Here is a 27037-nt window from a genome sequence, read left to right on the forward strand (position 1 = left end):
TTTTTCAAGGGATGGTTTTTGGTTTGCTCGTTGGTTGCTTTGCTCTCCTCAGCTGCTCATGTCGCCAGGTTCTCTGCATTTATGCTGGACATCCGAATCTGAGAGCTGCTCTTGCTCAGAATGGAGAGTTGTGTCCCCCCGTTCACTCCGCTGCTCGCTAGAGAAGGATGGCGATGTTTGAAATCCACAGCAAAATACCGGTTGACTTTCCAGCTCCTCCATTTTCTCTTTATTTCTGATTGCACCTTTAGGGAGAAACTTCAAAAGGTCATTTTTTATGTACTTAGCCGCTCGAGGACATGCTGACAAATTATCAAGATTAGAAAAAACCCCACAATTCGACAGAACTGGTTTTAAGGTTATTATTAAACTCCTCAGTTCAGCAAAATCTGAAATTACTTTTCCATGGCTGGAAGAGGTCTGGGCATGTAATGGGGAACTACAGCCTAGCCCAGGTTCTGTGTCTGATTTCAGATAATTTAGGATCAGCCCAGAGGTGCATGAAGACCTGATCAACACCACCTGGAGGAAAAAATAGCCTGTTTTCATCATTGGCCAGTACCAAAGATACAGCAAGGAGCCAAAGAAATGAGCAGTCAAAAATACTGGATAATATTGAAACACCCTGTCCACAGAGGCAGCTTCTCTGACCTGCCATTAATGGATGGATGTTTACACGAAATTTTGCCTCTTCAAGCAGACCAGCTCTGGGATTAATGCACATCTGTGCCACCCTCCTTTTCTTGAGAGGTTATTTTTTTATTCACATCCACAGTAAATCACCAAGAGTAAAACAATTCAAGGTCAGAAGTTCAATCAGGCAATAAGTAAATAATCCCACAGCTTTTCTACTTTTCACTCATTACCAGTTTCCTGGCAACACTACTGGGGTGTGCACAAGTGTATAAATATACAAAGTAGTAAAGATTTAATATAAGAGAGGTTGTAGTAGCTCAGGCCTACATTTACTTGATTACTCATTCCTGTGTTGTATTTCTGAATGAAATCATGTAAGAACAAGGAAATATGTAGAGATGTTTTCCCAATATATTTTTCCAATCTCCAATGAGCTGCTGTGTCAAAGATGTTTGTCTTGTGTGTAACAGTCATTGATGAATTTTCCTGGACTAATATTGTCAAAATGGATGAGAGTATAAGTCAAAATGCTAAACAAGGGCTTCAACTGTATGGAAAAAAAAAACTACAGGGAGGAAAAATCCAACTGGAAAACTTACACTCTCCTTCTAAGACCTACAAATTCCTATTTGGGTTAAAGTTATCTAAAACATAGATATTTAAAAATTAGATAGAGAATGGAGTTGCATTTTCTCTGTAAAAAGGGAATAGTGTTCGAATCTGGAAGAGTGTGATATTCCAAACATTTTCTTGCTGTACGAAATTTAGCGGAGGCACAAGACATTCTCTAATTACCATTTTCTGATATCTTGAGAGGGAAAATGGCTTTAATTAACCTGGTTGTCTTGGTTTGGCTAAGAACCACCCCCCCCACACACTCCTTCCAAGGGGATTCAGGAGATCTTGACTATGCTCATGAGCAAAGACAACCCATAAGTTTGTTTGATGAGCTTGGAGATTGTTGTGGTTTATCTGAGAAGGAGTCACTTGAATTAAGGAGTTTGAGACCTCTTTGTACCAGAGATCAGCAACCTACAAATTCCTATTTGGGTTAAAGTTATCTAAAACATAGATATTTAAAAATTAGATAGAGAATGGAGTTGCATTTTCTCTGTAAAAAGGGAATAGTGTTCGAATCTGGAAGAGTGTGATATTCCAAACATTTTCTTGCTGTACGAAATTTAGCGGAGGCACAAGACATTCTCTAATTACCATTTTCTGATATCTTGAGAGGGAAAATGGCTTTAATTAATCTGGTTGCCTTGGTTTGGCTGAGAACCACCCCCCCCACACTCCTTCCAAAGGGATTCAGGAGATCTTGACTATGCTCATGAGCAAAGACAACCCATAAGTTTGTTTGATGAGCTTGGAGATTGTTGTGGTTTATCTGAGAAGGAGTCACTTGAATTAAGGAGTTTGAGACCTCTTTGTACCAGAGATCAGCAATGCCAGGCTACACCAGCAGTCAGCCCCCTTGAAAAGAAGAAAAGATGGTGATTTTAGGAAAAGACTCCAACTGCTGTGCTGCACAAGAGATGTGTAGCAGTGGAGGAGAGAATGGATGAACTCTAGACGTTCCATGCTCCTCTTAAGGCAACACTGAGCAGGGAACCCTTTTCCATCAGTTCAGAAAACAATTACCTCAGGTATTCAGGCAGACAAACAGGCAGGGAAATTCAGATTGGAACAGGAGAACCAGAAGAAACCACAGATGTGGCCAGCAGCAGTTGCCACGTGCTGAGAGGAGAGTGAGGCTTGCAAGGCACCCAGGTGGTGTCTGGGGATGGCTCTGGGCACCTGACACCCTTGGACTGTGTGTGTAGGGGTGAAGGTGGCAGGGCTCAGGAGAGAAGCTGGCACCACTTGGGTGGTGCCCAAGAAAAGTCAACCTTCAGTGGAGGGTTTGACACTGTTCTCCTCAGCCTTTTCCTAGGAAAGCTGGCAAGATTTAGGGTGGGTAGATGATCTGCAAGAGGGGAAGGAGACCACACTGAGAGGTGAACATTACTTTTTTATTGAGCCTGGCACCTTATCACTAATGGTGTCCTCCAGGTATTGATATTGGACCCCACACTGTTCCACAGGGCATGGAATGGTTTGGGTTGGAAGAGACCTTAAAGGTCATCTCCTTCCACCCCCTGCTACGTGCAGGGACACCTTCCACTACTCCAGAGTGCTCCAAACCCTATCCAACCTGGCCTTGGACACTTCCAGGGATCCAGGGGCTGCCACAGCATCTCTGGAAACCTGTGCCAGGGCCTCACCATCTTCATCACAATCTCTGATGAATCTCAAATTGAAAGCACCATCACCAGTTTGGCTGATGGCTCCAAACTGGGTGGGGACAGAGACATGTCAGACCTCTTGGAGAGAGCTGCACAGGCTGGAAGAGTGGGCTGGCAAGAACAGGGCAAAATTCAACATAATCAGAGCAAAATTCTGTACCTGGGATGACATGTCAAAAGCAACCTGTCCATATCCTACCTGTCAGGAAGCCTTAATCTGAGCCATCATCTCTGGTAAGGCCAATGTGTTGGTTTGATAAAAACATCAGAAATCCTTTTTTCTTTCTTTTTTTTTTTTTTTTTTTCTGAGAATTGTGAGATTCAGACTAAAGTATCAGGGATTATGGTAGATGATGAGTTAGAATGGACAGTTGGAACAGCAGTTACTCCCACAAGAAAATGGGATGTGGATGACAGGTGAAGGACATTTAATATTAAAAATCTTACCTCCCCATTCAAGAAGCAGTAGAGAACAGCAACAACAAAACCCTAGGGAAATGGGAGAGGAAAAAATAAAAGTAATTCAAATCCTGAAGGAATGACAGAAAACTGTGGAATTCACATTCTCTGAACAGGAAGAGAAATAATTCTCTCTCCCAGGATTTTTCCTGGAGAAGCACAGAGAGAAGAAGAGAAAACAATTCTTATCTCTACTTGCTGCTCCTGTTGTTTTTGCACATGTGGAATGTGTTAGGAAGATTGTTTACCTGAAGGGATTTGTCAATTGGATTCTGCTGAGGATTGTTTTGTTTCCTTAACCAATCACTCGAACCTGAGCCCGACTGTCTGAAGGCAGCCACAGGTTTTTCTTTAGTATCTTTTAGTATCTCTTTAGTATAGTTATAATATAGTATTAATGTAATACAGTATAGTTTTAATAAAGCATTTGATAGAAAATAGGTGGAGTTAAAAAGAAAAACAACAAGCAAACAAACAAACCCAAAATCGTGGTATGCAAAACATACCCATAAATGAGCAGAGACACGCTCTGAGAGCTGTGCATGCAAAGTAGTTATAAAGAACAGAGGTTTGGTTCTAAGGAAAGCTGAATTCAGTGTATAATCACCTGGAAGGATCCCAGTCCCAATTCAAACACCAGCCTCTCCCTCTTACTGACATTCTCAGGAGAAAAGGCAAACACCGTGTAGTGAATTCCAAACAAAGGGATCAGCAGCAGGGTGGAGCGAGCCAGTCTCCTGTCACAACAGAGGGAAAGAACTTTAATGCAGCCTTGCAATTAGCAACCTGCACTTTAATTAAAGAAGAAAGCACAGAAAATATTTTGCTGATAGACTTTTGGGAAATACGTACACTGCATAATTATACAAACAAATATGCAACATTCCTAATTGTTCCCAAAGACTCTTTGCACACACACTGCAGTTTGCTCCCCCTTCTTCACACTGCTACAGTAATGGCACATTAATTATGCTTAATGCTCGCTGCTGCTATTTTTATTTGCATTATTATAAGCAGGAATTTTCTCCTACCATGCCAAAAAAATAAGGGCAATTTTGCTAGGGGATTCAGACTGCTACTATGGTACAATTATAAACCTCTCACCCAGTTACTTAATCCCAGTGGAGTGTTTGAAATTACTTCTTTTGTGGATTTCTGTGTGTGTGTGTGAATATATTTCTGCACAGCAATAAAAAAAAAATAAATTCCCAAACAACCACACAAATAAAGCTAAAGAACTAACAGCCATACAAGTAAAAGTTAACACCCCTGCATGTTCCTGTACTCACAACTATTCCTGAAGGTTTGATTTTGGCCTTAATTTATACTGTTGGAAACCTAAGTGCAATTCCACCGTTTAACTATTTCACTGCTTCAGTATAAAGAGATTTTAAAGGGAAGTTAAGCTCAGCTGATATAAACCAAAGGGTTGGAAATGAATGTTTTACATGTGAGTACATCACTGGTGAAATTGCCCCAAAGCAGGGGCCAGCAAGGACTTGTGCATGTTTTGGTGAGTGTCACTGTCTGATTAAGCAGCAAAAGAAAGAGCAATGAGAAAGCAAATGTTCTGAAAATAAGGCAAGTGCTTTGTTACACGCAAAGTGACCCAAAAAACCTCCAAGACATTTTCAGAGGGGAAGAATAACATTGATTATGTTCAGGTAAGTGAAGGCAGATCTCTCTGTTATCCCCTCTGCTTTTATCTACTTGGTACATTGCAGACAGGTTTGAATTTGCTAATTCATGCTCAGTGATAGCCCAAACTGATGTGTTTGTTTTAGAAGATTCAATTAACCCACTTTCTAGAATTTTGTGAGCACAATTATCTTCAGTAGTGATCTGGAATGGGACATGAGTGCAGTGCTGGTGTCTCTCAGTCACACTCTGAGCCCCAATGGGGATAAATTCACCCCAGCTCTTGCCTGGAGACTGCACTGAACACACCTGAGCCAGAAATCTGATGGACATCAAACCTCAGGTCTTGGCGGAAGACCCCACAAACCAGAGAACACTCTTCTTGTGGGTGGTAAAATTAGACATTGGCCAAAATCTTTTGAAAAGAGAGGAAAAACCTGGGAAGAGGGTGATGAAGAACATTCAGAGTGTCCAGCTTTGATGACATCTAAAAAAGTAATCTATACAGGAGTGAGCCAGTGTAAAAGAGCGTTTGGAGTCCTTTCTAATTCTTTTTCTCTATGGACATACAATCAGTTTAATAAAAAGGAACAGAAGAGATTAAAGAGTAATGTTACCTCTGTAAAAAAGGGATGTAAAGAATATAAGTGTAATAAAGTAGTCACGGAATTAAAAAAAAAAAAGCTAACGGTAATAAATGGGCCAAAAAAATAATCTCTCCATATCTTCTATCATTTATATTCAGACTTAATGACAACAACAACAAAAGGATAAATGTTGTTTTGATCTAAAAGTCAGAATAGAATTGTCTATTAATATGTTCTGTCTCGCTGCACTCTTGGGAGATTAATTCAGGGGAAGATGCAGAGGAAGTCTTTTTTTATTGTCAGTTTTCTGGCATTAATCATACCTGATTAATCACACAATTAGTTTGTAAGATCTGGAAATGTAATGCCATAATCAACTTATTTGAGGTGTTGTCTTCAATATTGTCATAAAAGTGAGGAAGAAAATGCATTCAATAACATATTCAGAAGTTTATAGATGATTAAGATCAATAAAGAGGAAAAGAAGATTTTAATGATAAGAAAAGCTTTGAGAGACATTAATGCCTGTATGGATGATGAAAAATTGCTTTTTTTCAAGAACTTTGGGAAGAGAGAAGACTTAAAGCAGGTCCTGCAAGATGTGTAAGTTTGTGTGCAACAGGGAATGAAAATTTTAAAGGACACAGTGGAATTCTCAGGTGTGTAACAGCCAAAGATATTAATCCTCTTTTCTGCCCCCATTCTTTCAATAAACTTGGAGGGGTTGGATCTAGAAGTTCAAGGACAATAATTGTTCAGTTTTTTGGAAGATAATGTTCTCCAAAAGGTCTAGCAAAAGCCTTGTTCATATTCCCACAGGGAGAGTAAAGCCTTAAGGTTACTTAAAAAAACCCCAAAACTATTTGAATAGCAATTTTTGTTGAGGCTGACATTCTGTTTTCCAGCTGTTATCTGCCTTAAAATCCCTTCAAACATAAGACTTTCTCCAGTAGCATGGCTATGAATGTGGACTTTCCATTAAGTGTTAGTACAAACAAATAATGGTGTCCTCTCTTCTCCCTCACTCCTCTATGGAATAATGAAATTAAAATTTTATGCTAAAAGAAACCCTAAATAAAAATGTTGTCTAACTTGACCAGTATTTGGAAGAATCTTGCTTTTATTTTTCCATTGCACATCCACATATATTAAGGAGACTGCTGAACCTTTTTGAGAGAAAAAATCAAAAAATAAGCAAAAATCTTGAAACCATAGACCTTGAAGGAAGATTAGATTATTGTTTTGCCATTTAGTCCTGCCTCTCTGCAGTAAGAGAATTGCCCAGTTTAAAAGCTGTCCTAAATGAAATACTTTGATCAAATATAAATTTCTGCAATGAAGACATCAAAGTGTGTAGTCTTGAAAAGCAACATTCACCTCACTGAGGTTTGGACAAATATAGTGTAGATATTGATAATGAAATTATTTTTAAAATGTCTCTCAAGTCATTGCGAGAAAAATACACTTTTAAAATATAATTCTTGTGTGCTACAGATGTCTTTTTAACAAGAGGTGACTCCTGTTGTAAACCCTGTGGGTATTGAGTACATTTATTTATGTATATATTGATTAACTTAATGCTGTGACATATCTGCAATGATGGCATCTATTTTTAGTTAAATAAAATGCAGACTTAAATTCCCTTTATTGTCAATGAAGAGCAAGAACCACTGACACAAAAGGACAAATCCTCTGCCCCAAAGGAAATTCTTATCACATCCTAAATCTATCCATTGACCTCAAAGGGAACCTGGAGTGAGTTTGTCACACAAATTTCTGCCCTGTAGATTTGTGAGTTTTAGATTAGAGGAACCCAATTTCTCTGGCCAATGGTTCATTCATCATCTCCGTGATAAATCTGTGCAAAAAAGAATTGTGACAATATTTCAAATTGAAGGATAAAGAGCAAACCATGAATGCACAGGATGTCATTATAATGAAATGCTCAACACAGCTCATGTTTAATAAACTGAAGGATCTATTTTACCACAAAATGCTGAACATATTAAAGTGACTTTCAGGAACCTCAGTAATCTCCTTGACAGATCTTTTCCAAAATTTAATTAGGTCTGCAGCATCGCTTCCAAAACACCTGATGTAACACCTGAATGATTCCAGATTTTTAATTTTCCCACGCATAAACCACATATTCAGACTTAGGACTTGAAAAACAGGGGAGCTTACCAAGACTTTCATATTTCAACAGACACAAAAACCATAGGTTAAAATACCTCCTTTTTAGGCTGAACTCTTCTTGCCCTTGACTAGGTAGAGAATTTCACCTTAGAGAGTCAGCAGTCTCCCATCTTTCAGAAATGCTGAATTTAATGTAAAATTTGGTTCTCTGCAAAGACCCAACATGACACGTGTGCTGCATCAGGATGTTCATTAGGCACTGAACTTTAAATTTCAAACTATCTCCTCCTAAACCCAACTCCTAGTTTTACCTAATTGTTCTTAGTCTTCAGCTGCTCTCTGTTCAGAAGATGGAGCTGCTCCTTTTTGTCTTCTCTATTTCTATCTGCTTTTGCACAGTTCCAAGCTGTTGACTGAATATTTTTTAGCATCTTTATTGTTCTATTTCTTAAATACCTCAAAGATATATGAAATCACACAGAAAATTTTTTTTTAACTAAAAAACATAACCCTGTATTTTTTTTTTTTTTTTACTAAAAAACATAACTACATACGCAGTTAAGTTACAAACCAATCTTTCTTCCTTTATGGTGTTGAAGACAACTACTAAATATTCTTTAGCAAAATGTTGGAGTTTTGTGCCTGTGTGTCAGGACACCTCAGAAAATGTTGATTCACACTTATAGAACTGCTGTGAAATTCAGGAGACAGATCATCTGGAGACATATTATAGATGTCTGAAATTGTACCTCATCTAAACAAAATGACAGGATGACCTTGGAGCTCTTTTCCAACCTTAATGATTCCATGAATCTGTGAAAACCTGTGGGCTTCTTGTGCAAGGAGCAAGGGGTCAGAGGGACTACAGGATAGTGATTAATTCACACAACTCTTGGCTGAATGGCTTTTATTCACTCCTCTGGATGCCTCACTCTATATTGGACTGAACTTGATGATCTTAGAGGTATTTTCCAACTCAGTGATTCTATGATTCTATAACTGCTGATGGACACAATTAATTTTGATCTGAGGTCATCTTTAGCCTTTCCTCACCCCTGGGTGTTTATTAAGTTAACTTCACTCAGTTCAATGGACAAAAGATGTTTTATACCCACTGAGGATCTAATTGATTCAACCTCACACAGTTTTTCTAGGAAACTTTCAGGTGAAACATTTTCTCTCAGTATGAGGTGCTCACCTCTTTGCTGTACAATAAAGAGCAGCTATTAATTCTGTAAAGACACTACCCAGAACCATCAATTGCATCAGCCATAATTACAGGAAATAAAAAAAAATAAAATTAAAACAACCTTAAAATCCTCGATCGTGGCGCATTGGCAAAAGCACAGAACAAGAACAAAGAAAAAATTCTACATGCAACAAGAACTAAATGAATGCTTTGCTCTCTGCTTTCCCCTCTGCTCTCATCCACTCATTTAACTGCAACATGCGTCATACACACACAGTAATGTCACAGGAGTGCGTACACTTACAGGGTAATGGTTGATAGTTCTGACATCTTGCAAGAGTGCTGGTTAGCCCTCTTAGGCTTACAGTAGCATTTCTGAACGCAGCTGCTAAATATGACAAGATTAGCATTTTTTTCAGCATATCGTGAACAGGCCAAGATAGGTCACTTTCAACACATTTCATGAGACACGCCACAAAGATGGAAAGCAGACACGACAGGATGGACTCACAGCACAAACCAGCTGCTTGACTGAAGCAGAAATTAAAAGATTAAATAAAAATTAAAGCGCACTGGCTGTTGCTGGCCGTTGTGATGTGCTGATTCACGGACAAACCAAAACTCAAACACCCTGAGGGCAGGGGGGCAGCGCTAACGCATCCAAAATACACAGGACCTGAAAAGTTTTGTACAGGGGGTCACAGAACAATAGATTAAATGAGAGTTGACTGCATGCTCATGGAGAACAATCAGAGAGTAACATAAACTCATAGGATGGGGATCAATCTAAGGTGAATTGGATCGGGTGTTCCTCATTTTCATTGTAGTGTGGATCCCTTGTTTTTTAACAACGAGTTCTAGTAAGGACACCAAAGCTGTTTTTCCATCTTCCTCGGTGATGGGGAGGGAGCTCAGTATGGCATCTGGCTGGTAGTTTTGGAGGTACCACTTATTTTTTGTCACACACACTAAGACAGTGTGCTCATCAAAGCAGCAGGCTCGTACGCCATGGAGCAGGACCATGATCCCTGCATGCTGGATTCTAGGAACAGAGAACAAAATAGCTCCTTTCCAACCAGCCAGGAGAGGCTTCTTTAAATGAATCAATCAGAAAGTTAATCTCAAACATGGAGGCATTTGGAGGGATCCTCGAAGAGATTTTATATCTGGGCTGAAAAATATGAAAATTGAAAATAGTGATTTCTTGTCAACTTTCAAGGGGAGAATTTTTGTTTTGTGTTCAACACATGGCTGTTTTGGTGGGATTCACCTCAGGAGAGGCTGGATGTTTACAGAACAGGTGTGTAAGTAAAATGGACATCCTTAGGAGCCTGAGAATCATCAGAATAAATGGTTGAGAGAGAAATGCCCATTTATTAATGCCCATTTATTTATTTAAAACAGGTACATCTGACCTGTTTTAGATGTCCAGTGTAGGATGAGATGAACACCAAACACCACTGAGTACCCTGACTAAATCTCCATTAATGTAAAGGACAATAAATGGTAAATCCCCATTAATATAAAGGATAATAAAGTCGATTTTTAAAGCAATTGCCTTCAAGGCAAACATTTAAGTTTGTTCAAACAAACCTAACTCTGTTTCTGTTACAGTCTAAGATCTGTGTCCACAATTCCTGGAATTTATAATCTGAACAGTAAACCAGGTTGAATTGAAAACATACATTTCCCCCTACTTTCAACTCCTTTAAGTCAATCCCCATTTCTGGAGTTATGTTTTGCTTCCTTTTGGATAATTAAAGTCTGATAATTGTGTTGTTATTAAATATTACAGTATAAGAGCTGGAAAGAACACAGTCTTGTGGCATGTACACATCCTAGCAAATGGGTATAGTAACTGTGTTTCAACACATAAAATGAATTTAATTTTTTGGATGTTGCTGAGGAAGTAAACATGAAAATGACTGCTCCTTTTGCACTAGAATTTCTGTGCTAAATTTTCATACCACCTGCTTTTCACAGAGCTGAGTTGGGCATTAATTGTCCACTTAGACTGATCAAAAATGAGCAAGGAGGTTTAAGGGATAGTTCCATTTTATTGTGACTGAGGCTTTCAGAAGTGACTATGGATTTTGAGTGCCACTCATTTTTTTGATCACTTGATCTGAAACACATTTCTCAAACCAATTTTTACCACAAGAGGGCTGCTCAGCCTGTGTTGAAAATAAGCACTTATGAGGGATATTAAGGTTCAGAACCTGAAAAGGAAACATCTAAAAATCAATAATCACTTTGAAAAGTCTTAGCCATGGGTTGTTGTAGAGGTTTGCGGTCTTCAATGATATACTTAATGTTGCCATGGCAACCTAGAAATAAATTCCCATCCATGTTTCCTTTACTGCTTATGTCCTGTTCCATTTGACAGGGATTGATTTTTTAATAGGTTTTCCTGGTGAAGAGATCTAATGTGACAGCACTTGGTATTTACTAGAATTATTGAAAAAACCAGACTTGATTTTGAAAATATTATCTATGGATTAACTGCTGCTCCACACCCAGTGAGGGGACATTGACACACGGGTTTGTGATGGAAAACAATGCTAGTACTTCTTAGGAAAAGTTAATATTTTTGTGCTGTTAGCACTTATTTTCTGCCACTTCTAATTTTGGTAGAGTCATCACTCTGATTTTAGATGGTGTAAAGTGTCCCAGATAGTTTAGAGTACAGAATTTATAGATATTTTCTTTCCTTTCTCCCTCCCCTTTTATTTTGCAAACTTTATTCATTATCCAAGTAGAGACGCTGGTGGAAGGAAAGGAGGAAAGAGAGAAGAGACAGAGGAGGCAGGAACCAGAAAAAAAAATATGAAGGAGGAAAAAAATAGACAAATATAAGAAAATGAATTAAAATGAGAGCATGGCTACGAAAACACTGCACGAATCAGGGCAGGATCCTCAGACCTCTGTAGGCACACAGAGAACGGAGTCGGTCACATCTAACTCTACGTGCCAAAGACAGATTCCAAACTGAACTATCACCTTGAGCTCACTCGGGGAAAGAGCAGGGACTTCCAGGCTGAGCTGGCCTGTGTGACAGAGACATCTAAGGCACAGGGGATGCTCTGTCTGGTGGAGGTGCCCTGGTGTCCCCAAGTGACCACAGACGACGACTGGACTGCTCAGATCGAGCACGAGACTTTAGACAGCTAAAGGCAAACAAGCTGAGTCTCACCGCAAGTGTCCTGGGCAGGGACTGCAGCTGCATCTGGGAGGAAGAGGGAGGGTGCTAGGGTGGAAGGGGAAAGAAAAAGTTAAACACTCCCGGGGTGAAATGAGCCATGGATGATGTGGCTGAAGGCCACCGAACACCGGGACGTCTCAATGCAAATGAGAGAGAGAACACAAATCTGAGGCAAAAGGAGTTGTAATTCCATTCTAGATGTCTCAGAGGTGCTTAAGAGGAGGGAAACGAGCATGCTGATCCAGGTTTTGCTGCATTATCCAAGTACATCCATCATGAAAATGATCAGGGTCCTGAATTTAGGTCGCTACCAACACATGGGGAATTATGAGGTTTGTGCCTTGTCTCTGAATGTGCTGAAGGGGAATCCTTTGGGAAACTCAGTAAAGGTAGAACTTGATTCACGCAAATTAAAACTGCTCCTCATGGAGAATCTTTGTGCACCCTGCTCAAGAAATTCTATGTAACCTCACCATGAATGGGATTGGCAGCTGTGTAGTAGCAGGAGAAGGAATGCAGAAACAAATCAATGAAATAAAGTACTGAAAATACAGTAGAAAGTTAACCAAAGTGGAAGCAGAGATTGTATGGGAGAAAGAGGAGAAAACTGAAAAGTAGATCTGCCTAATATATTATTTATATCACAGGAATGCAGAAACAAATCAATGAAATAAAGTACTGAAAATACAGTAGAAAGTTAACCAAAGTGGAAGCAGAGAGATTGTATGGGAGAGAGAGGAGAAAAGTAGATCTGTCTAATATATTATTTATATCACTCAACCTCTTCCCCTCAGCTGATACTTCTCTAGGCTGGGAGAAATCTCCTTGCTGCTCAGGAGCTGAGGATTCCCTGAAGCTGCACTTGTTTGCCTTCAAAACACCAACTACATTTATAAACCCCACACCCTTACAGACCAGATGGAGCAGTTTGGAAAGCAGAACTTATTCTGTGAACAACAAACAGATTCTACAATTCCATCCCACTGCAGTGGCTGCAGCTCTGACCCACTGTGTGCAGGCAGAGCCATTCACCCTCTCATCCAGACACAGAGTAAGCCCAGGTGCTCCTCAGCAAATTGTCTTTCAGTTGTATCTCCTCTAATTTTTTTAGCTGCATGCCTTTTTCCTTATCACCCCATGCCAGCTTGGCAGTCACTGGTGAGAAACAGGCCATAAAGTGAGATTTACCTGACCTATTTTAAAATTGTTGTTTAAAGTGAAATAAGCTGTACTAAAGGATTTTCATCTCTGGACTGGGTAGGTCTCTACTGACTGTGGAAGGAGCCCAGCAAAATTGATTTATTAAATCAGGTAGATGTCCTTCTGTCTTACTAAAAGTACAACAAATATTGTGCTCTTCATGAAAGAAAACCAAACCAAACTAAAAAAAAAAAGAAAACTGTGTCTCTAGCCTTAATGGAAAACAAATCCCAAATTCTTAGTCTTGTTACCTAAAGTTCTACTTTTCCTTGCTAATGACACCAAAATAAGGAGCTGAAGCTGAATGACTGCTTGCAGATTAATGCTGTGGTTAAAAACAGATGTTTTAACAAACATGAATTTGGACTGGAACTTTCTGTCCAGTAAATCTGACCCTTGAATAGATCTGAAGCTTGAAGGTGAAACAAAATGGTCAAAGAGAGCAAAAAATCCTATCTACAGTGCTCATCCATGCCTTTTCTAACTTCTACAGAGTGGACATAAAAAGAAGGAGAACACCATTGCTATACTTGGAGTTAAATAATGAAGAGATTAAGCCTGATATTTGCCTGTGTTTTTGAGAATAAAGCTGGTAGCAGAGGGCAGAACTCTTCCAACAAAAACAACTGTAGCTTCAAGGTTCTGATTCTTGTCCTGTATTAATTCTGGAGCTCCTGTTTTCCCAAGCTGGGTTATTGTCTCTGAGTGCAGAGCACAGATCCAAGTCGTGCACTGTGGAATAATTCTGCTGGAGGTGCAGTAACATCACTGAGCAGACAATAGGAGGTTGAATGAGAAAAATGTACCATGCCAAATGAGATCCTTACATAAATTAACGTTTTGAATACTTTACTGTTATGAATATCCAAACCCAGGCATAAATATCTGACAATGAGATTTAGCTCATTGTCCTTGAAAGAAAGCAAACGAGCAAAGCCCACTGAGAGTTTATGGTCCCAGGCTGACACAATAAGTGGATTTTCAAGCATTACAGACAGGTTTTGGTTTCTGTCAGCTGGCAGAGCTCAGCATCACTATAACTACACTGGGTTTACATAATTTGCAGCTCTGAAGCTTCACTTACACTGTTTTGACTCACCTGCCTTACATGTTCTACAATATCCCTGCAGATTCATGGTACAACCCATCTCTACAACTCTCCTTCATGAAAAAAGAGAGTACAGCCTTTGTTAAAAAAAGCTGGGCTTGCAGACACATAATCAGCTGAATAACTCCAGTGTTTTCATTGGAAACATAAAGAGGAATTACAGTTTGGAAATCAGTAATGATACAGGTGGGACTAAGACTGTGATAAGAACCTTACACATGGCTTTGGATTGGTCCTGTCTTGAGGTAGTTTGTATTTGTTTCAACAACCTTCACTGAGACTTCATTCTGTATTAAGCATCTGGAGCCTGGTGGCCTTTGAGGACGTTCTTTTACTGTCCAAGGCAGGCACAATTTGTTCTTAGAAAACTGATTGCCTGCTTTGCACCACACAGTTCCTTGGACACACAATATTACTCACAAAATCCTCACAAGAAATTTGTCTTTCCAGATCAAAAACCTTCTGCATTGGGACAGCACCATCTTCCTTGTCCCTTCCCTACCTCAGGCTGTGTACTTCCCTGGAGTACGCCCTAAAAATTCTCCAGATGTAAAACTAATCCTGGAGTACGTCCTAAAAATTCTCCTAAAAACTAACCCCACTGGATGTGAAACAATGCCAGCTGCTAAAGTGAGACACAATAAATCAATGGCAAGGAGAAACAGAGACACTGAGGGGAAAGTAAATTCCTGTTGTCCTCATATGATAGAGGCAAAAGTTTGAATGGTGGGAAAAACTAAGTGGAAGACCATGGTTGGTGGTGGGCATCGAGCCTTGGTATAAACTGAAAGCAGGCTCAGGATCAGAGATGTCAGAATTATTCCCCATTTCCTGCACTCTCACATTAACTGCTGCATGACCAGTTGCTTCAGCTCCACCTTCACCTTCACATTAAGTAACTGATTCAAAGAATCAGAGGTGCAAACTGATTTGGGGCAAAGAAAAATTCAGATCCATCTCTTTCAGTCTAACTGCACTCAAACCAGCAAACTTAGACATGAGCAATGCATGAGGAAAAACACAAACAGCCAGAATGGTCTACTTTGGATATTCCAGAGTTAATGCTCAATTTGAAACTTCTGAAATTTTTTCTGGTTCTCCAGACCTGTTATTTTTCCCAGGATCTAAGCAAGCTGCTCTGATAAAAGATCCTGCACCCACATCCGTGGCTAATTCGAAAAGTCAAGTGGCCTTGGGCACTGGACGTTCCCTATCCTGCTGATCTCCATGACAACTGAAGCATATCAATACACATCGAAATTAGGTTTTTCACTCTGACCAAGTGCAGTGACTTCAGAAGCACATTTGAGATCCGTTCTGCATTTTCTTCCTGGAAGCTACCTTATTTTTGCTAATCAGGAAGCTCCAGTGTGTTGCAAAATTGACAAGGTTACAGCAAATTTAGTGAAGTGCAGCCACTCTCCTTTTACAATATGAAGCTTTACATTGTGCACATTGCTGAAGTATTTGTGGCCTTTTAAGCAGCAAGGCTGGAACAATTTTAGATATCTGAAGTGTTTCAGACAGCACATGCGTGGGCAAAATCCTATTTTTACACAAGAACCCTACAGACGCAAGCACTTATGTATAAATCCCTCTGGCTTGAGCCTCTGGCTGTTCTGAGTTCTGTTCCATACCAGTTATGGCAATCAAGCCATGATGGCTTTGGTGCTGTCTTTGTAGCTGAAATTTCCAGATACATGCCACTAACATTTCAATGGGAACTCATAAAACACTCTTTAGCCTTTTTTTTTGGTGCCTCAAGCTCTGTAAAAATAGGGCTGTTAGGGCTAATCCAACCCTTGATAGAACTATTGGGAGTGCAGCAAGCTTTGCTGTGTTTTCTTAAATATATATATATATAAATCATTTCTATAAAGAGAATTGCAGTGTTGGATAAAAGCTGGTATTATTCTCTCCCTCACTAACCTGCACACCTCCTTGATCTTTCAAGAGAGGGAGCATCTTATAGTGGCTTCCCTTCTAATGCAAAATTGCACATTTTCAGTTCATGGCTTGCTCTTGTGACAGATGGGGGAAAAAAATTGGTGGTTTACTCTTTTAGGATGCAGCTTGTGGACAAGGAACTTTGCTCTTTAAGGCTGCCACAGATCATAAAGCCAAGGAGAACTTTTAAGTCATCATTAGAGAATTCTTACATGTGAAACCCAGGCAGGTTTCAAAATCTCATGAGCTCATCAACAACAAAAATCACCATTGTATCCTTTTCTCTGTCTGTATATCCATTTAAACCATAAAATTTCCCATTAAAATGCCTTACAGCCACAGAAATAGTGTTTAAAGACAAAGTCAGCCTATTTTTCAATACTACTGCAAGAGGAAAAAGGACAGGGGTCAACCTCCACCACACAGACACCACCGGTGCAGACCAAGGCCTTGCACCCTAAAATCTGCCTTCTAAAGATTTCCAAATAATAGAAGCAGAACCCTTTTTCATGAAAAAGAAATAAGATTTGTGATCCGTGATTTCAAAATCAGATCCTGCCAAAGCTCTGGTCAGGTGCTTGTATATGATTTGAAATGGAATGCAATTTCCTTTATAAATATTGATTTGCTCTTCTGGAATATTCCTCTGGCTGGGGACCCATGAAATAACAAAACCTCTTTTAAGGCAGAAATAGTTTTAGGTCTAATCTCATAATTTATGTAACAATGTAAAGGATGTACTGCATGAAAGGCAGTGTTTAGGTTGGGAAAGTAGATTTGACAACCAAAAATTCACCTTCCTGTCCTTGCCACAGGCACCTGAGGGATTTAGGTGCATTTTACCCTCAGTTGTTCAGTAGCAATAACAGCTCCCAGGGACATTATAAACACACTATATACCCTGTGCTGTTTGATTTTCCAGCAATTGAAACCACAGATAGGCAATCAAAGCAGAATAGGGCTTTTGATTATTTTATCTGAAAATAAATAAATCCCTGTTAATTACACTCCTGCTAATTATGGTACACAGCCTGCAAGACCTTACATTCCTAATGAGTACACCCAGGTTTTTTTCCAATCCCTACCTGAAAAGATTGGCACAAATGAACACCCCCATCCCTTTCCACTCAAAACTTCCAAAGTAAAAAAGCAACAACACAAAAAAAACAAATCAAACCAGCACCCAAAGTAATAATTTGCCTTGGGCAATGTACATGAAAAGTATAGTAGTGAATGAGCTCGTTTTTCTAGAACTTTAAATAAAGAAATCAAGAATTAGTGTTGATCAAAGCAGCAAGTATCATCTACTCCCCTGGCTTTCCTCAGAAATGAGCACTAGGTCCTTGCTGATCAGGCACTGACATCAATGACCATCATCTGTGCTTCCCAGTGTATTTTCCTGTGGTAGAAAAGGATTAACCCAAGGACACGAGTTCCTTTTGTTGCTTTGTTCCTTTTGTTGGGTGCCCCAGCACCCAGCTGGCAGTTCCTGGGGCTCAGAAATTGCAGTGCCTTCCTAGAGAACACACTGTCCATCCAACATCTGCCATTTGCTTGTCAGAAAGTCAGCCTTTTAGCACCAAGACCCTGTCAATAATTTCCAACTCTGGCAGTCTGAGCACTTGCAGCAAGACAAAGCGGTAGCAGAATGAAATCACTGCGTGTCCAGTGACTTTGGAGGTGAAGTTTAGAGGAGTGTTGTTTACCAAAACATCTGGGTTACAACATTGCTTTTGCTGCCCTAAACCCTCTAGGTTGCACCATAGGTAAAATCATACCTACCTATGATATATGCCATGATTCTCCTTTCTTTCCAGCAAGATGCTGATTGGAGGAATGACATAGACCTGAATTAGCTAGATATATATGTGGGGTTTGTTTTCTTTTCATTGAGCTTTCAACATGTGATACAAAATTTATGAAGAATCTGTCAAAGCAAAAGCAGAAACAAGCTTCCCCCTCCCAAATTACACCAGTCGTGATAAACTGGAAATCATAATAAAATAAAAAGATTTTTTTTCAGTTATATGTGCTTGATACTTGAAAATGAATGAAAAAACAAAGATTTGATGGAAATGTGTGGGTCTTTTTAATCTTAAGGGTTATTCCAGCATGCATCTACATCATGCACCTACTTAATATAATAGTGGCGTTTTTTGGTAGTGATGCTGATGATTTTCTCTCTAGAGTGAGTATTTCAGCAATGCAACAATGCTTGTGAAAATAACAGCGTGAATTTAAGCTTTGTGTAGGCATTTCTGTAGAAATATGTTTGGGTTTTTTTTCTGGTGGGGGGTGCTGTACTATCTGTGCAACAACTTGACCAAAAGCTGGATGTTGGAAAACAGATTCTGACATACCAGGTTACACACTGTTGGCTGGATTTTTCATGGCAAAAACAGTGAAGTCTTGCCTGATCAGTTTATTATCCATTTCTTAAAATTCCAGGGAAGAAACTGATAGATGATAAATCCATGCAAATAATGTGGGCCTGATGGGCTGCTCTGGGTGCTGAACCAGCCATGGTAGGGTTCTTAATTGTTTGCAATCCCCAGGACTGTGAGATCTCTTTAATTCATGGACTCCTGATGTGGTGCTCCTTGGCTCTCAGCATATAGGGCAACTATTCCTAAATAATCTGTTACTTCTGATGCCTCAGGTTTCAGCTTTTATGCTTTTCACATTCTGTGCTGCTTTAGTGTGTGGGTCTGAGCTTCACATCAGGGCATGGTGAGCTCTCTGCACAGAGCAGGGAGACAAAACAATTCCTGCTCCAGCTGGGCACCAAGGACAAATGATCCAATTCTCAGCCCAGGAGCACAAACCCCGTGGGCTGGAGAGAGAAAAACAAGCAGGATGGGACTGCAGGGGCTGCAGCTGGGATTGGACACTGAACTGCAATGTGCACATGGAGCAGAGCTGAGCCCAGGGAGAGACCCCGGCAGTGCTCGTGCATTTTGGGGCCATTTGGGTTCATCTTGGGTGCAGCCCTGGCTGGGCTCTTGTGCTGCCCAAGGTGGATCCATGGAGGAGATCCTTTAAATCAATCCCTGCTTTATTCTTTAACTCTGTTTAGTCTCTGTTCTGGGGAAGCCTTCACTGTTGTTTACAAAGTATAATTGAAGACTGCTAAAATCAGGGGGTTCTTTCTGTTTGGAATCATGTTAATTAATTTAGAACTATATCGAAAATACTGGCACCAATTCAAGACATGGTTGTTTGTTCTGTGAGATTAAATAGGACATGTCACGAGGGGAAATGGCTTTAAATGGAAAGACAATGGGTTCAGATTGGATATTAGGGAAAACTTATTTACTGTGAGGGAGGTGAGGCGCTGGCACAGGTTCCCAGAAAAGCTGTAGTTGCTCCATCCCTGGAAATGTTCAAAACCAGGCTGAACAGGGATTGGGGCACCCTGGCATAGGGGAAGGTGTCCCTGCCCATGACAGGGGTGGCACTGGATGATTTGAAGGCCCCTTCCAACCCAAACCATTTTATGTCTGTAATGATGGGACATTACTGCTGTTTATTTCACCAGCTGGGGTGAGAAACCTGCCTGAACTTCGTTAATAGCTGTCTTAATTACTCTAAGAATACGATCAATAGCTCTTAATGCTTCCCCACCTCCTGGGGATCTCAGAACTTGTCCCTCAGATAAAAATCTATTCCATTTGCATTACTGATCTTGCTTCGGTTCAATGCTTAATTTGGCAGAATTATTCAGGACTGACACAAGATTAACTGAAACCAGACAGGTTTCAAGAAAAAAAATTTACATCTTTGGCACTTCTGACACTAAAAAGTTATGATGACTATTGGGAGGAAGTGTGGAAGTTTCTTAGAAAAATAGCCCAAAATAATAATAGAATTAAAATTATCTTTAAAGGGGGTGTCTTCGATGTCTTTTTTGAATTCCTACCTTAGCTGCTTAGACATTTTGATGAATCTGCATTTTAGAGATCCCCAATATTTTCATCAGTAAAGAGGAGCTTCTCTCAAAAACATCAGCAAAAGAAAGATGGAGTGATTGCTCTCCCAGAACCTGGTGGGATTTTTGGGTGTCAGCAGCATGCAGGCAGCTCCGAGGGGAACCAAAGGCATGAGGAAAGGCTGGGGAGGCATGAGACTGGTAATGGATGACTGCACACACAAGTGGATAAAATGGAATTTTATAACCACCGAAGCACTTGGCCACTCCAGGAAAATTGTGAGGAATTAACAATGTGTTTCCAAGTTTTTGTCAGCCTAAAGGCAAAGGCTGTTGCACACAATGATCACGTTGTTTAGAGAGAAAGTCTAGATTTTTTTTTATGGAAGTAAAGCCCTGGTAATGTGTGTCAAGTGATAGAAATGATTGATTTATTTTAAGGTAAATCTTATATTCTCCAGTGGCTACACTGCATTAATTAAGCCTCAGCTCCCCTGCAGTGCTCTCTTCTGCCATGGTCCTGTCATAGCTCCCAGCCAACTTCTCCAGTGGGAGATTTTAATAATGAATGCAGAGTGGTGGCAATAAATGATTAATCTTTGAATTTAAGCCCATCCCCAGGGCTTTAAAAATCAAATACAGGCTTAAGTGCTTTGCAGAACCATCACCACCATGTCTGTGAAGTAGAACCAGAGGTAGATTTTTCTAACAAAAATAGTCATTACAAGGACCTTCACCTAAACATGTAGCAGACATATAAAAAGAAATCCTGCTAAAAGTCAGTAGCCAACTTTTTGGGGTCTTTAATTTTCTTTTTCTGATGATGGAAGTACCAGCTGTCTGGTTATCCCAAAAAATGGAAGAATGGTATTAGAATAAATCTCAATCCCTGCTGCAGATCCATGAGGTATTACCTTCAGAAACAGGTTGAAAATCCTTCCTCAACCTCATTGTTCCTCACCTACTAAAGGGAAAGTGCTTAAAGATGTTCCGGAATAAAGAGCTGGATGAGGAATTTGGTCTGATGGAATGATGCTACAATAGGTTGAAACAGCAAAATAGAACATGGAAGATGCTTAATATGAGCCACAGTCTAAATGTGAGATATTTCAATATGGTGACAGAACCAGATTATGATCTATCATCTTCCTTCCTTACAAACTCTCTTTTTACAGGGTATGTGAGCACAAATATTGACTCTGTCTGGTGCATATCTGCACAGAATTATCAATTCCATTCCTTTTTATCATCCCTGTGTGAACTTTTCTGCTGTCCAATCTGTTTGGATAAACAACACTCCACTCCATAACACATACATCAATGCGAGATCGGTTTATACACACCCGGTTATAAAAGTTGCAAAAAAACATGAGGAAAAAATAATGGCAGCGAATGGAACAGAAAATATGATGTTTTTTCTCTTGGTTTTGGTGGCTAACTATACACATAGGAAAAACACCAGCAAAACCCAGTCACCATATTGATCCAAGGTGGCAAGGGATGTTTGATAATCCACTTAAATCTTTGGGGTCTGTGGCATGCTTTGCTTCATCTGTGAGATGTGCAGCAGACACCAAACATGCACTTCAAAATTCAGACTCAGAATGAGCTCTGCACATCTCAGGTGTTAATTACAATTTAAGACTCGGGGATGATTTCCTAGCAGAACATCCAAGCCTTCATGCAAGCCCTAGGCAGACCATGCACAAGTTAACCTAGTCACTAAGTCACATCCTCAGTTTTATTTCTGAGGTAAATCCTACCACAGAATCAATTTAAAACATTGTTTTTGGCTGTGGAAACATAGTTTAGAGCAAGATGAAAGGGGCAGCGCTTTCAGTAAGTGGATGTCTGGCTACAGACATGAAAATTGATGTAGAAAATATTATTATTTAATGCAAATCTAAACTCGATAACAGGATGGGGGAAAGAAAAATAGGCAGCTGGAGGACATATTTTTCCCTGAAAAATTAGATGGATGACATCATTATATTATGATTGTGGTTACTTATGGTGAAACTAATCACTGGATAATTATATATGCTACCAAATAAGCATCTCTTACTTTACCCTAACATCTTTTGGTTTTATTTAAGGTGTTCATAGCTTGCCTATTTTTATCAGGAATTTAGTACTAAATTAAATAGTCCTACCTATGTCTATGTGTGCAAGAAAACACTCAAGGTCACAAAAAAATCCCAAAACCAAATGTGTGTGGTGTTTAGGCCAACACCAGAGATGCTGCCCCATATCCTAGTTACTCCAGAGGATTATATAATTTTTATATGGAGAGTGACTGCATGCACTCAAAATCATGATGAGAACCACCTCAACTGGCCAACATCTGCCCTCTTATGAGGTGGAAACTAATAAAAAGGATTCCAGCTTAAAAAAAAAACCTCATATAAATTACAAAGCTACAAACATCTAGAGGAAAATATTAGGATTTGTGTTTTTAGGATTTTAAAACTATTTTAAGGCAGTGTGTGTGAAATGTTTGGCTTAAGGGGAATGTATTTAAGGTTAGAAGAAACATGGACATAAGCATGTCTATGTGATCTGCCTACACTATAATTCAGCCTAAAGTTAATTAAACCTTTTCACCAAATCTCATTGATTTCAGTGAACTTTGAACCATTTCCTGGAACTTATGAAGCACAGCAAACCATCCCATGAGGATAACAATTTTTATACCAACATGTTAATTTTCAGATAACCGACTTCTAAAAAACATTAGATTGGTTTGGGTTTGTTTTTAATCTTGTATTTATGCTTATTTAATAGGCCATTTAAAGAAAGGTGAAAGCTGGCATTAAAATGCACCTTCATGGCTGATGGATTAAAAAATTAAAGTAAAAATCAAAATAATTTAGTAGACCTTGGAACTCTTTTCAAAAATTAACCTAATTCAACTGAGGTTTCTTTTTTACTTTGAGGGTTTTTCCTATGTGTATATCAGTAATTTAAATTGATTACTGCTTTATTTGTACTTACAAGTAAATGCTGGATTCATTGCCCCCGATGTCAGGTGACTGGAGTTTCTGCACAAGTATCACAATTATGCCAATAAAAAGCACAAAGTTTATCTGGGGGAAAGAAAAAAAAGGAAAAAAATTGTGACAATGACATATTTTTACAAAGTATGACAATGAAACATTCCCAGTGACTTCTTGGTTACATTTCCTTTTTCTTCTCCAAACCACATTCTAAAAGTTTTATAGGGTCAGGAGCAATGGGGAAAGTTCACAAGAGTTTTATTCCCCTTGCTGCAGCTACAATGAGGCAGAATTTCTGCAGTTTCAAGACAAGAGAAGAGAAGCATAAATGAAAAAGTTTCAAGATTTTTCATTATCAACCTGCACAGAATAAAAAGATCCCTGCACTAAAAAATAATAAAATAAAAACCTTGAGAGTAAAGGCATTTTTAACTCCCATTCCCTGACCAACAGACTTCTCAGTTTAAGTTTCCCTCTGTTTTAAAAATCTGCAGAATGATAAAATTAGTTTATTTCAATGCTTTGTTTTGAGATTTGGCTGTCACCAACTGCACAGCTTCTTAGAGCCTGAACAGTGGAAATTTAAGTTGGTTCATTATAAAATCTTATACTCCTACAGGGAGACCAGGAACTGAACATGAGCATCAGCATCAGTCTCATAACCTGAAGGTTGTGAGTTGGATGCTCACATGGGGCACCATTATAATGTTAGGTTTTGGGGTTTTTTTTCGTTTTTTGGGGTTTTTTTGGGGGGGGCATTTTGTTTTTTGTGGTTTTTTTGTTTGTTCGTTTGTGGTTTTTTTTTTTGCTTGTTTGTTTTCTTTTTTTTGAGATTGGGATTGAAGGCACTTGAAGATACTTGACTCAAATGTTTCTTTTTTCTTATTTATGTTATAGTCTCACAGCTAGGGAGTGCTGTAGTATTCTACTAACAAGGTATAAAATGGTTAATTATTTTTTGTTATGAGTTTTTTTAAGGTTAAACTATCTAATTAAGAAATTACTTTTACATTATTTTCACTTTTAACTTAATAACTAATCACTCAAAGTCCAGAATGCGGACTTTTCTGTTTAATTAAAAAATACTACTCAAACTTATAAAGAAGAAGGTGAAGAAGGAATAGTCTCTGTTTTAAAACTTCTATCTTGTTCTGTAGATGTTAGTATATTTGAAAACCCCAAACTCTAAGTTTTCCACCTTGTGATATTATACACTTCTAATTAAACTACACACTTGTAATCCTAGTGTCATCAATCAATTTTGGAAGCTTTTTCTATGGTTTCAGGTCAAAAGCAAGGATTTCTTGGGAGTTAGAGTCTGTCAGTAGAGAAAGTCTAAAATTCTCAGCATCTAGAACTCTTCCAGCAGTTTCTGTCTGATCTGAGAACTCCAAAGAGATGGAGAAGCCCAGTGGTGCCTTGCTGGTTGTTTGGTTCTTTAATGCCATTGACAGAAACCAGGTTTTATTCCCCTTCTCAGCAGAACATGATCCTTCATAGACTGTGCCTGCAAAACACAGAAATTCACACATGGACAAAAACCTTGGATCACTGAACCCTCTCTGTTTTGGTGCTGAAATTGGCTGAATTTTCTTTCATTTCCAAAGACTTCAAAGGAGAAACACCAAACCTGATAAAACTTCCTGTTTCATTGGTTACCTGTGATCTGGATGTCTGAATTCCCACAAAACTCACTGCAAGCCTGCTTAATTCTGTCTGTGGAGTGTGGAGAGCAACTCAGAATGCCCAGAATGAGACACTTAGAGTTGGCAAACCTGACAGATTTTCAGATGCCACTGACCATATTGGCCAGGGGCTCAATTTATTTTCCTAAATGCAGGAGCCCAACAGCATTTTAAAATTATTGTATTCTTTTGAGCACCAGAATATCTCCTTCTCTTCAGATATTCAAAATCCATCTATACACAGTCCTGAATTATATGTCCTAGGGAATCCTGTTTAAACAGGGAGGTTGGACTAAATGACTTCCAGTAAGTCTTTCCAATTTTAGCTATTCTGTGACGCCCAAACAGGGCACTTTAGAACCTCTCAGTTGTCCATGTGCAGGTATCTGACAAAATTTGAGCCAAATCCAAGAGTTTCATCAGTTAAAGAGAGCTCAGACAACTTGCTGACTATTACACTGTGACCAAGTACTATTTTAAATCTTGTATTAGATAAATAAATGTAGCTGTGAAGTTAATCCCATTGAACAGACAGAGTGCATTTTCCTGGTCACTGACCAGGAAAAAAATCACTATTTAACTATTTAAACTTACTGAATTTACGAAATTTAAATTACTATATTTACTATTTAAACTTTACTATTGTTTTAGGTGCCCTGGATTGTCCCACTTGGCCTTCAGCTGCCACCCCAATTAGCCCAGAATTTCCATACATCCTGTGACACCTCTGCTAGCCTCAGACAAATGTTCCACATGCTCTGAGGTCTTAATTATGGAATTTGTGTCTCTGTTTAACCCAATAACTCCTTTGCTTGCAGGCAGTGCTCCATCATTTAATGTGTATGAACCCTTCTTAATAATGAAATTCCTTGGCTTTGTGGGTGGCAAATGATGGAAATTTAGAGAATTTGCCTATCAGTCCAGCACAGGGGTGCAGCACAGTTTGTAAAGCATTTGAAGATGTTTAAATTTGTCCTCAGGAGAGCTGAGGAAGTGTCTTTCCAGGTTCTACTCACCATGATTGACCCAACCACGGGACCCTTGATCACCCACCACAAGGCAGTGTTGTCATTCATGTCCCAGCAGCTGCAGCCGTTGAGGAAAGAATGGGATGGGGAAAGAGAAGGAAAGAAAACAAGATAAAACAATTAAATTAATGAACTTACAACTTTTTTTTTTTAAGGAGGCAGAATTTGAGAGATTGGTTTTGCAGCTAAATTATTGTATCTAAGTTCAAAGTGGCAGTTCCTTACTTTGTCTTATTGCAGCTTTCTTTTACAGCCTTTCCACAATCATTTGGAAGTAAAACAAGTATTTTTGTGGTAGTTTTGATGGTATTCCTATTAAACAGCTTAGATATGTTGGAAAAACCCTTTATGTATGTTTCTGTATCTATAATACAACCGTAAAGTTGTCCCTTTAAAAACAAATTAAAAAAAAAGAGATAGAAAATAGATAAGTCAATGGATTGGGTTTTTTTGATGGTTATTCCAAAGTTATTCCAAACTGGTTATTCCAAACTGGTTATTCCAGTTTGATATCACATTTACTTTTCTAGGGTTAACAGATAAGAATGTTGGTTTCTGGCCCTGACATAAGGATTTTTACACATTTCCAGTACACCAGGTTCCTGGTTGTATTCACATATTGGAATGATTTTCCAGTCCCTGGGTTGCAAGTCCTTTCCAGGATTCATCTGAGAAGGATCAGATACTGGGCAACAGTATTTGTTAATCCTTTGTTAAGCTGTTGCTAGTAAATGGCATAAATAAAATTACATTTCTACCCCAGAATTTAAAATCTTCCTCTGAAATCACCAAAGGATCTGCAGAAGGTTATTCCACACAGGTGCACTTGGACATTCAAATGTATGCCTTATATTCATAGAGAGTTTTAATGTAAACATACATTTTTAGAGCTAGAAAACCAATAATAATGGAAAGAATCTTATTTTCCAGGTCCTGCTACACTATTATAATGACTACTATTTATGATTGAGAAATGTCTTCATGACTTTTTTAAGTCATCAAGAATTTGTCAA

The 27037-nt window shown here is 39.1% G+C and overlaps 1 protein-coding gene across 11 annotated transcripts in view; it reads right to left on the reverse strand.

Annotated features, from left to right (window-relative positions):
- The window catches only part of ADCYAP1R1 (ADCYAP receptor type I), a 146155-nt gene continuing 119118 nt past the window's right edge, over positions 1-27037 (reverse strand). For 3 of the 11 annotated variants that reach the window (XM_039726617.1, XM_039726616.1, XM_039726618.1), the window contains 7 exons: positions 26013-26082; positions 23310-23401; positions 12124-12177; positions 9235-9318; positions 3988-4117; positions 3369-3410; positions 1-258 (listed from right to left, as the gene is read on the reverse strand). In XM_039726617.1, the coding sequence (XP_039582551.1) occupies positions 49-258; positions 3369-3410; positions 3988-4117; positions 9235-9318; positions 12124-12177; positions 23310-23401; positions 26013-26082 (682 nt within the window). In that variant the 3' untranslated portion in view covers positions 1-48. The remainder of the gene's footprint in view (positions 259-3368; positions 3411-3987; positions 4118-9234; positions 9319-12123; positions 12178-23309; positions 23402-26012; positions 26083-27037) is intronic. The other 8 variants (XM_039726619.1, XM_039726620.1, XM_039726624.1 and 5 more) reach the window with 8 other exon arrangements.

Source organism: Passer montanus, unplaced genomic scaffold (assembly GCF_014805655.1).
Source record: "Passer montanus isolate IOZ18808 unplaced genomic scaffold, ASM1480565v1 scaffold59, whole genome shotgun sequence".
Taxonomy (NCBI): domain Eukaryota; kingdom Metazoa; phylum Chordata; class Aves; order Passeriformes; family Passeridae; genus Passer; species Passer montanus.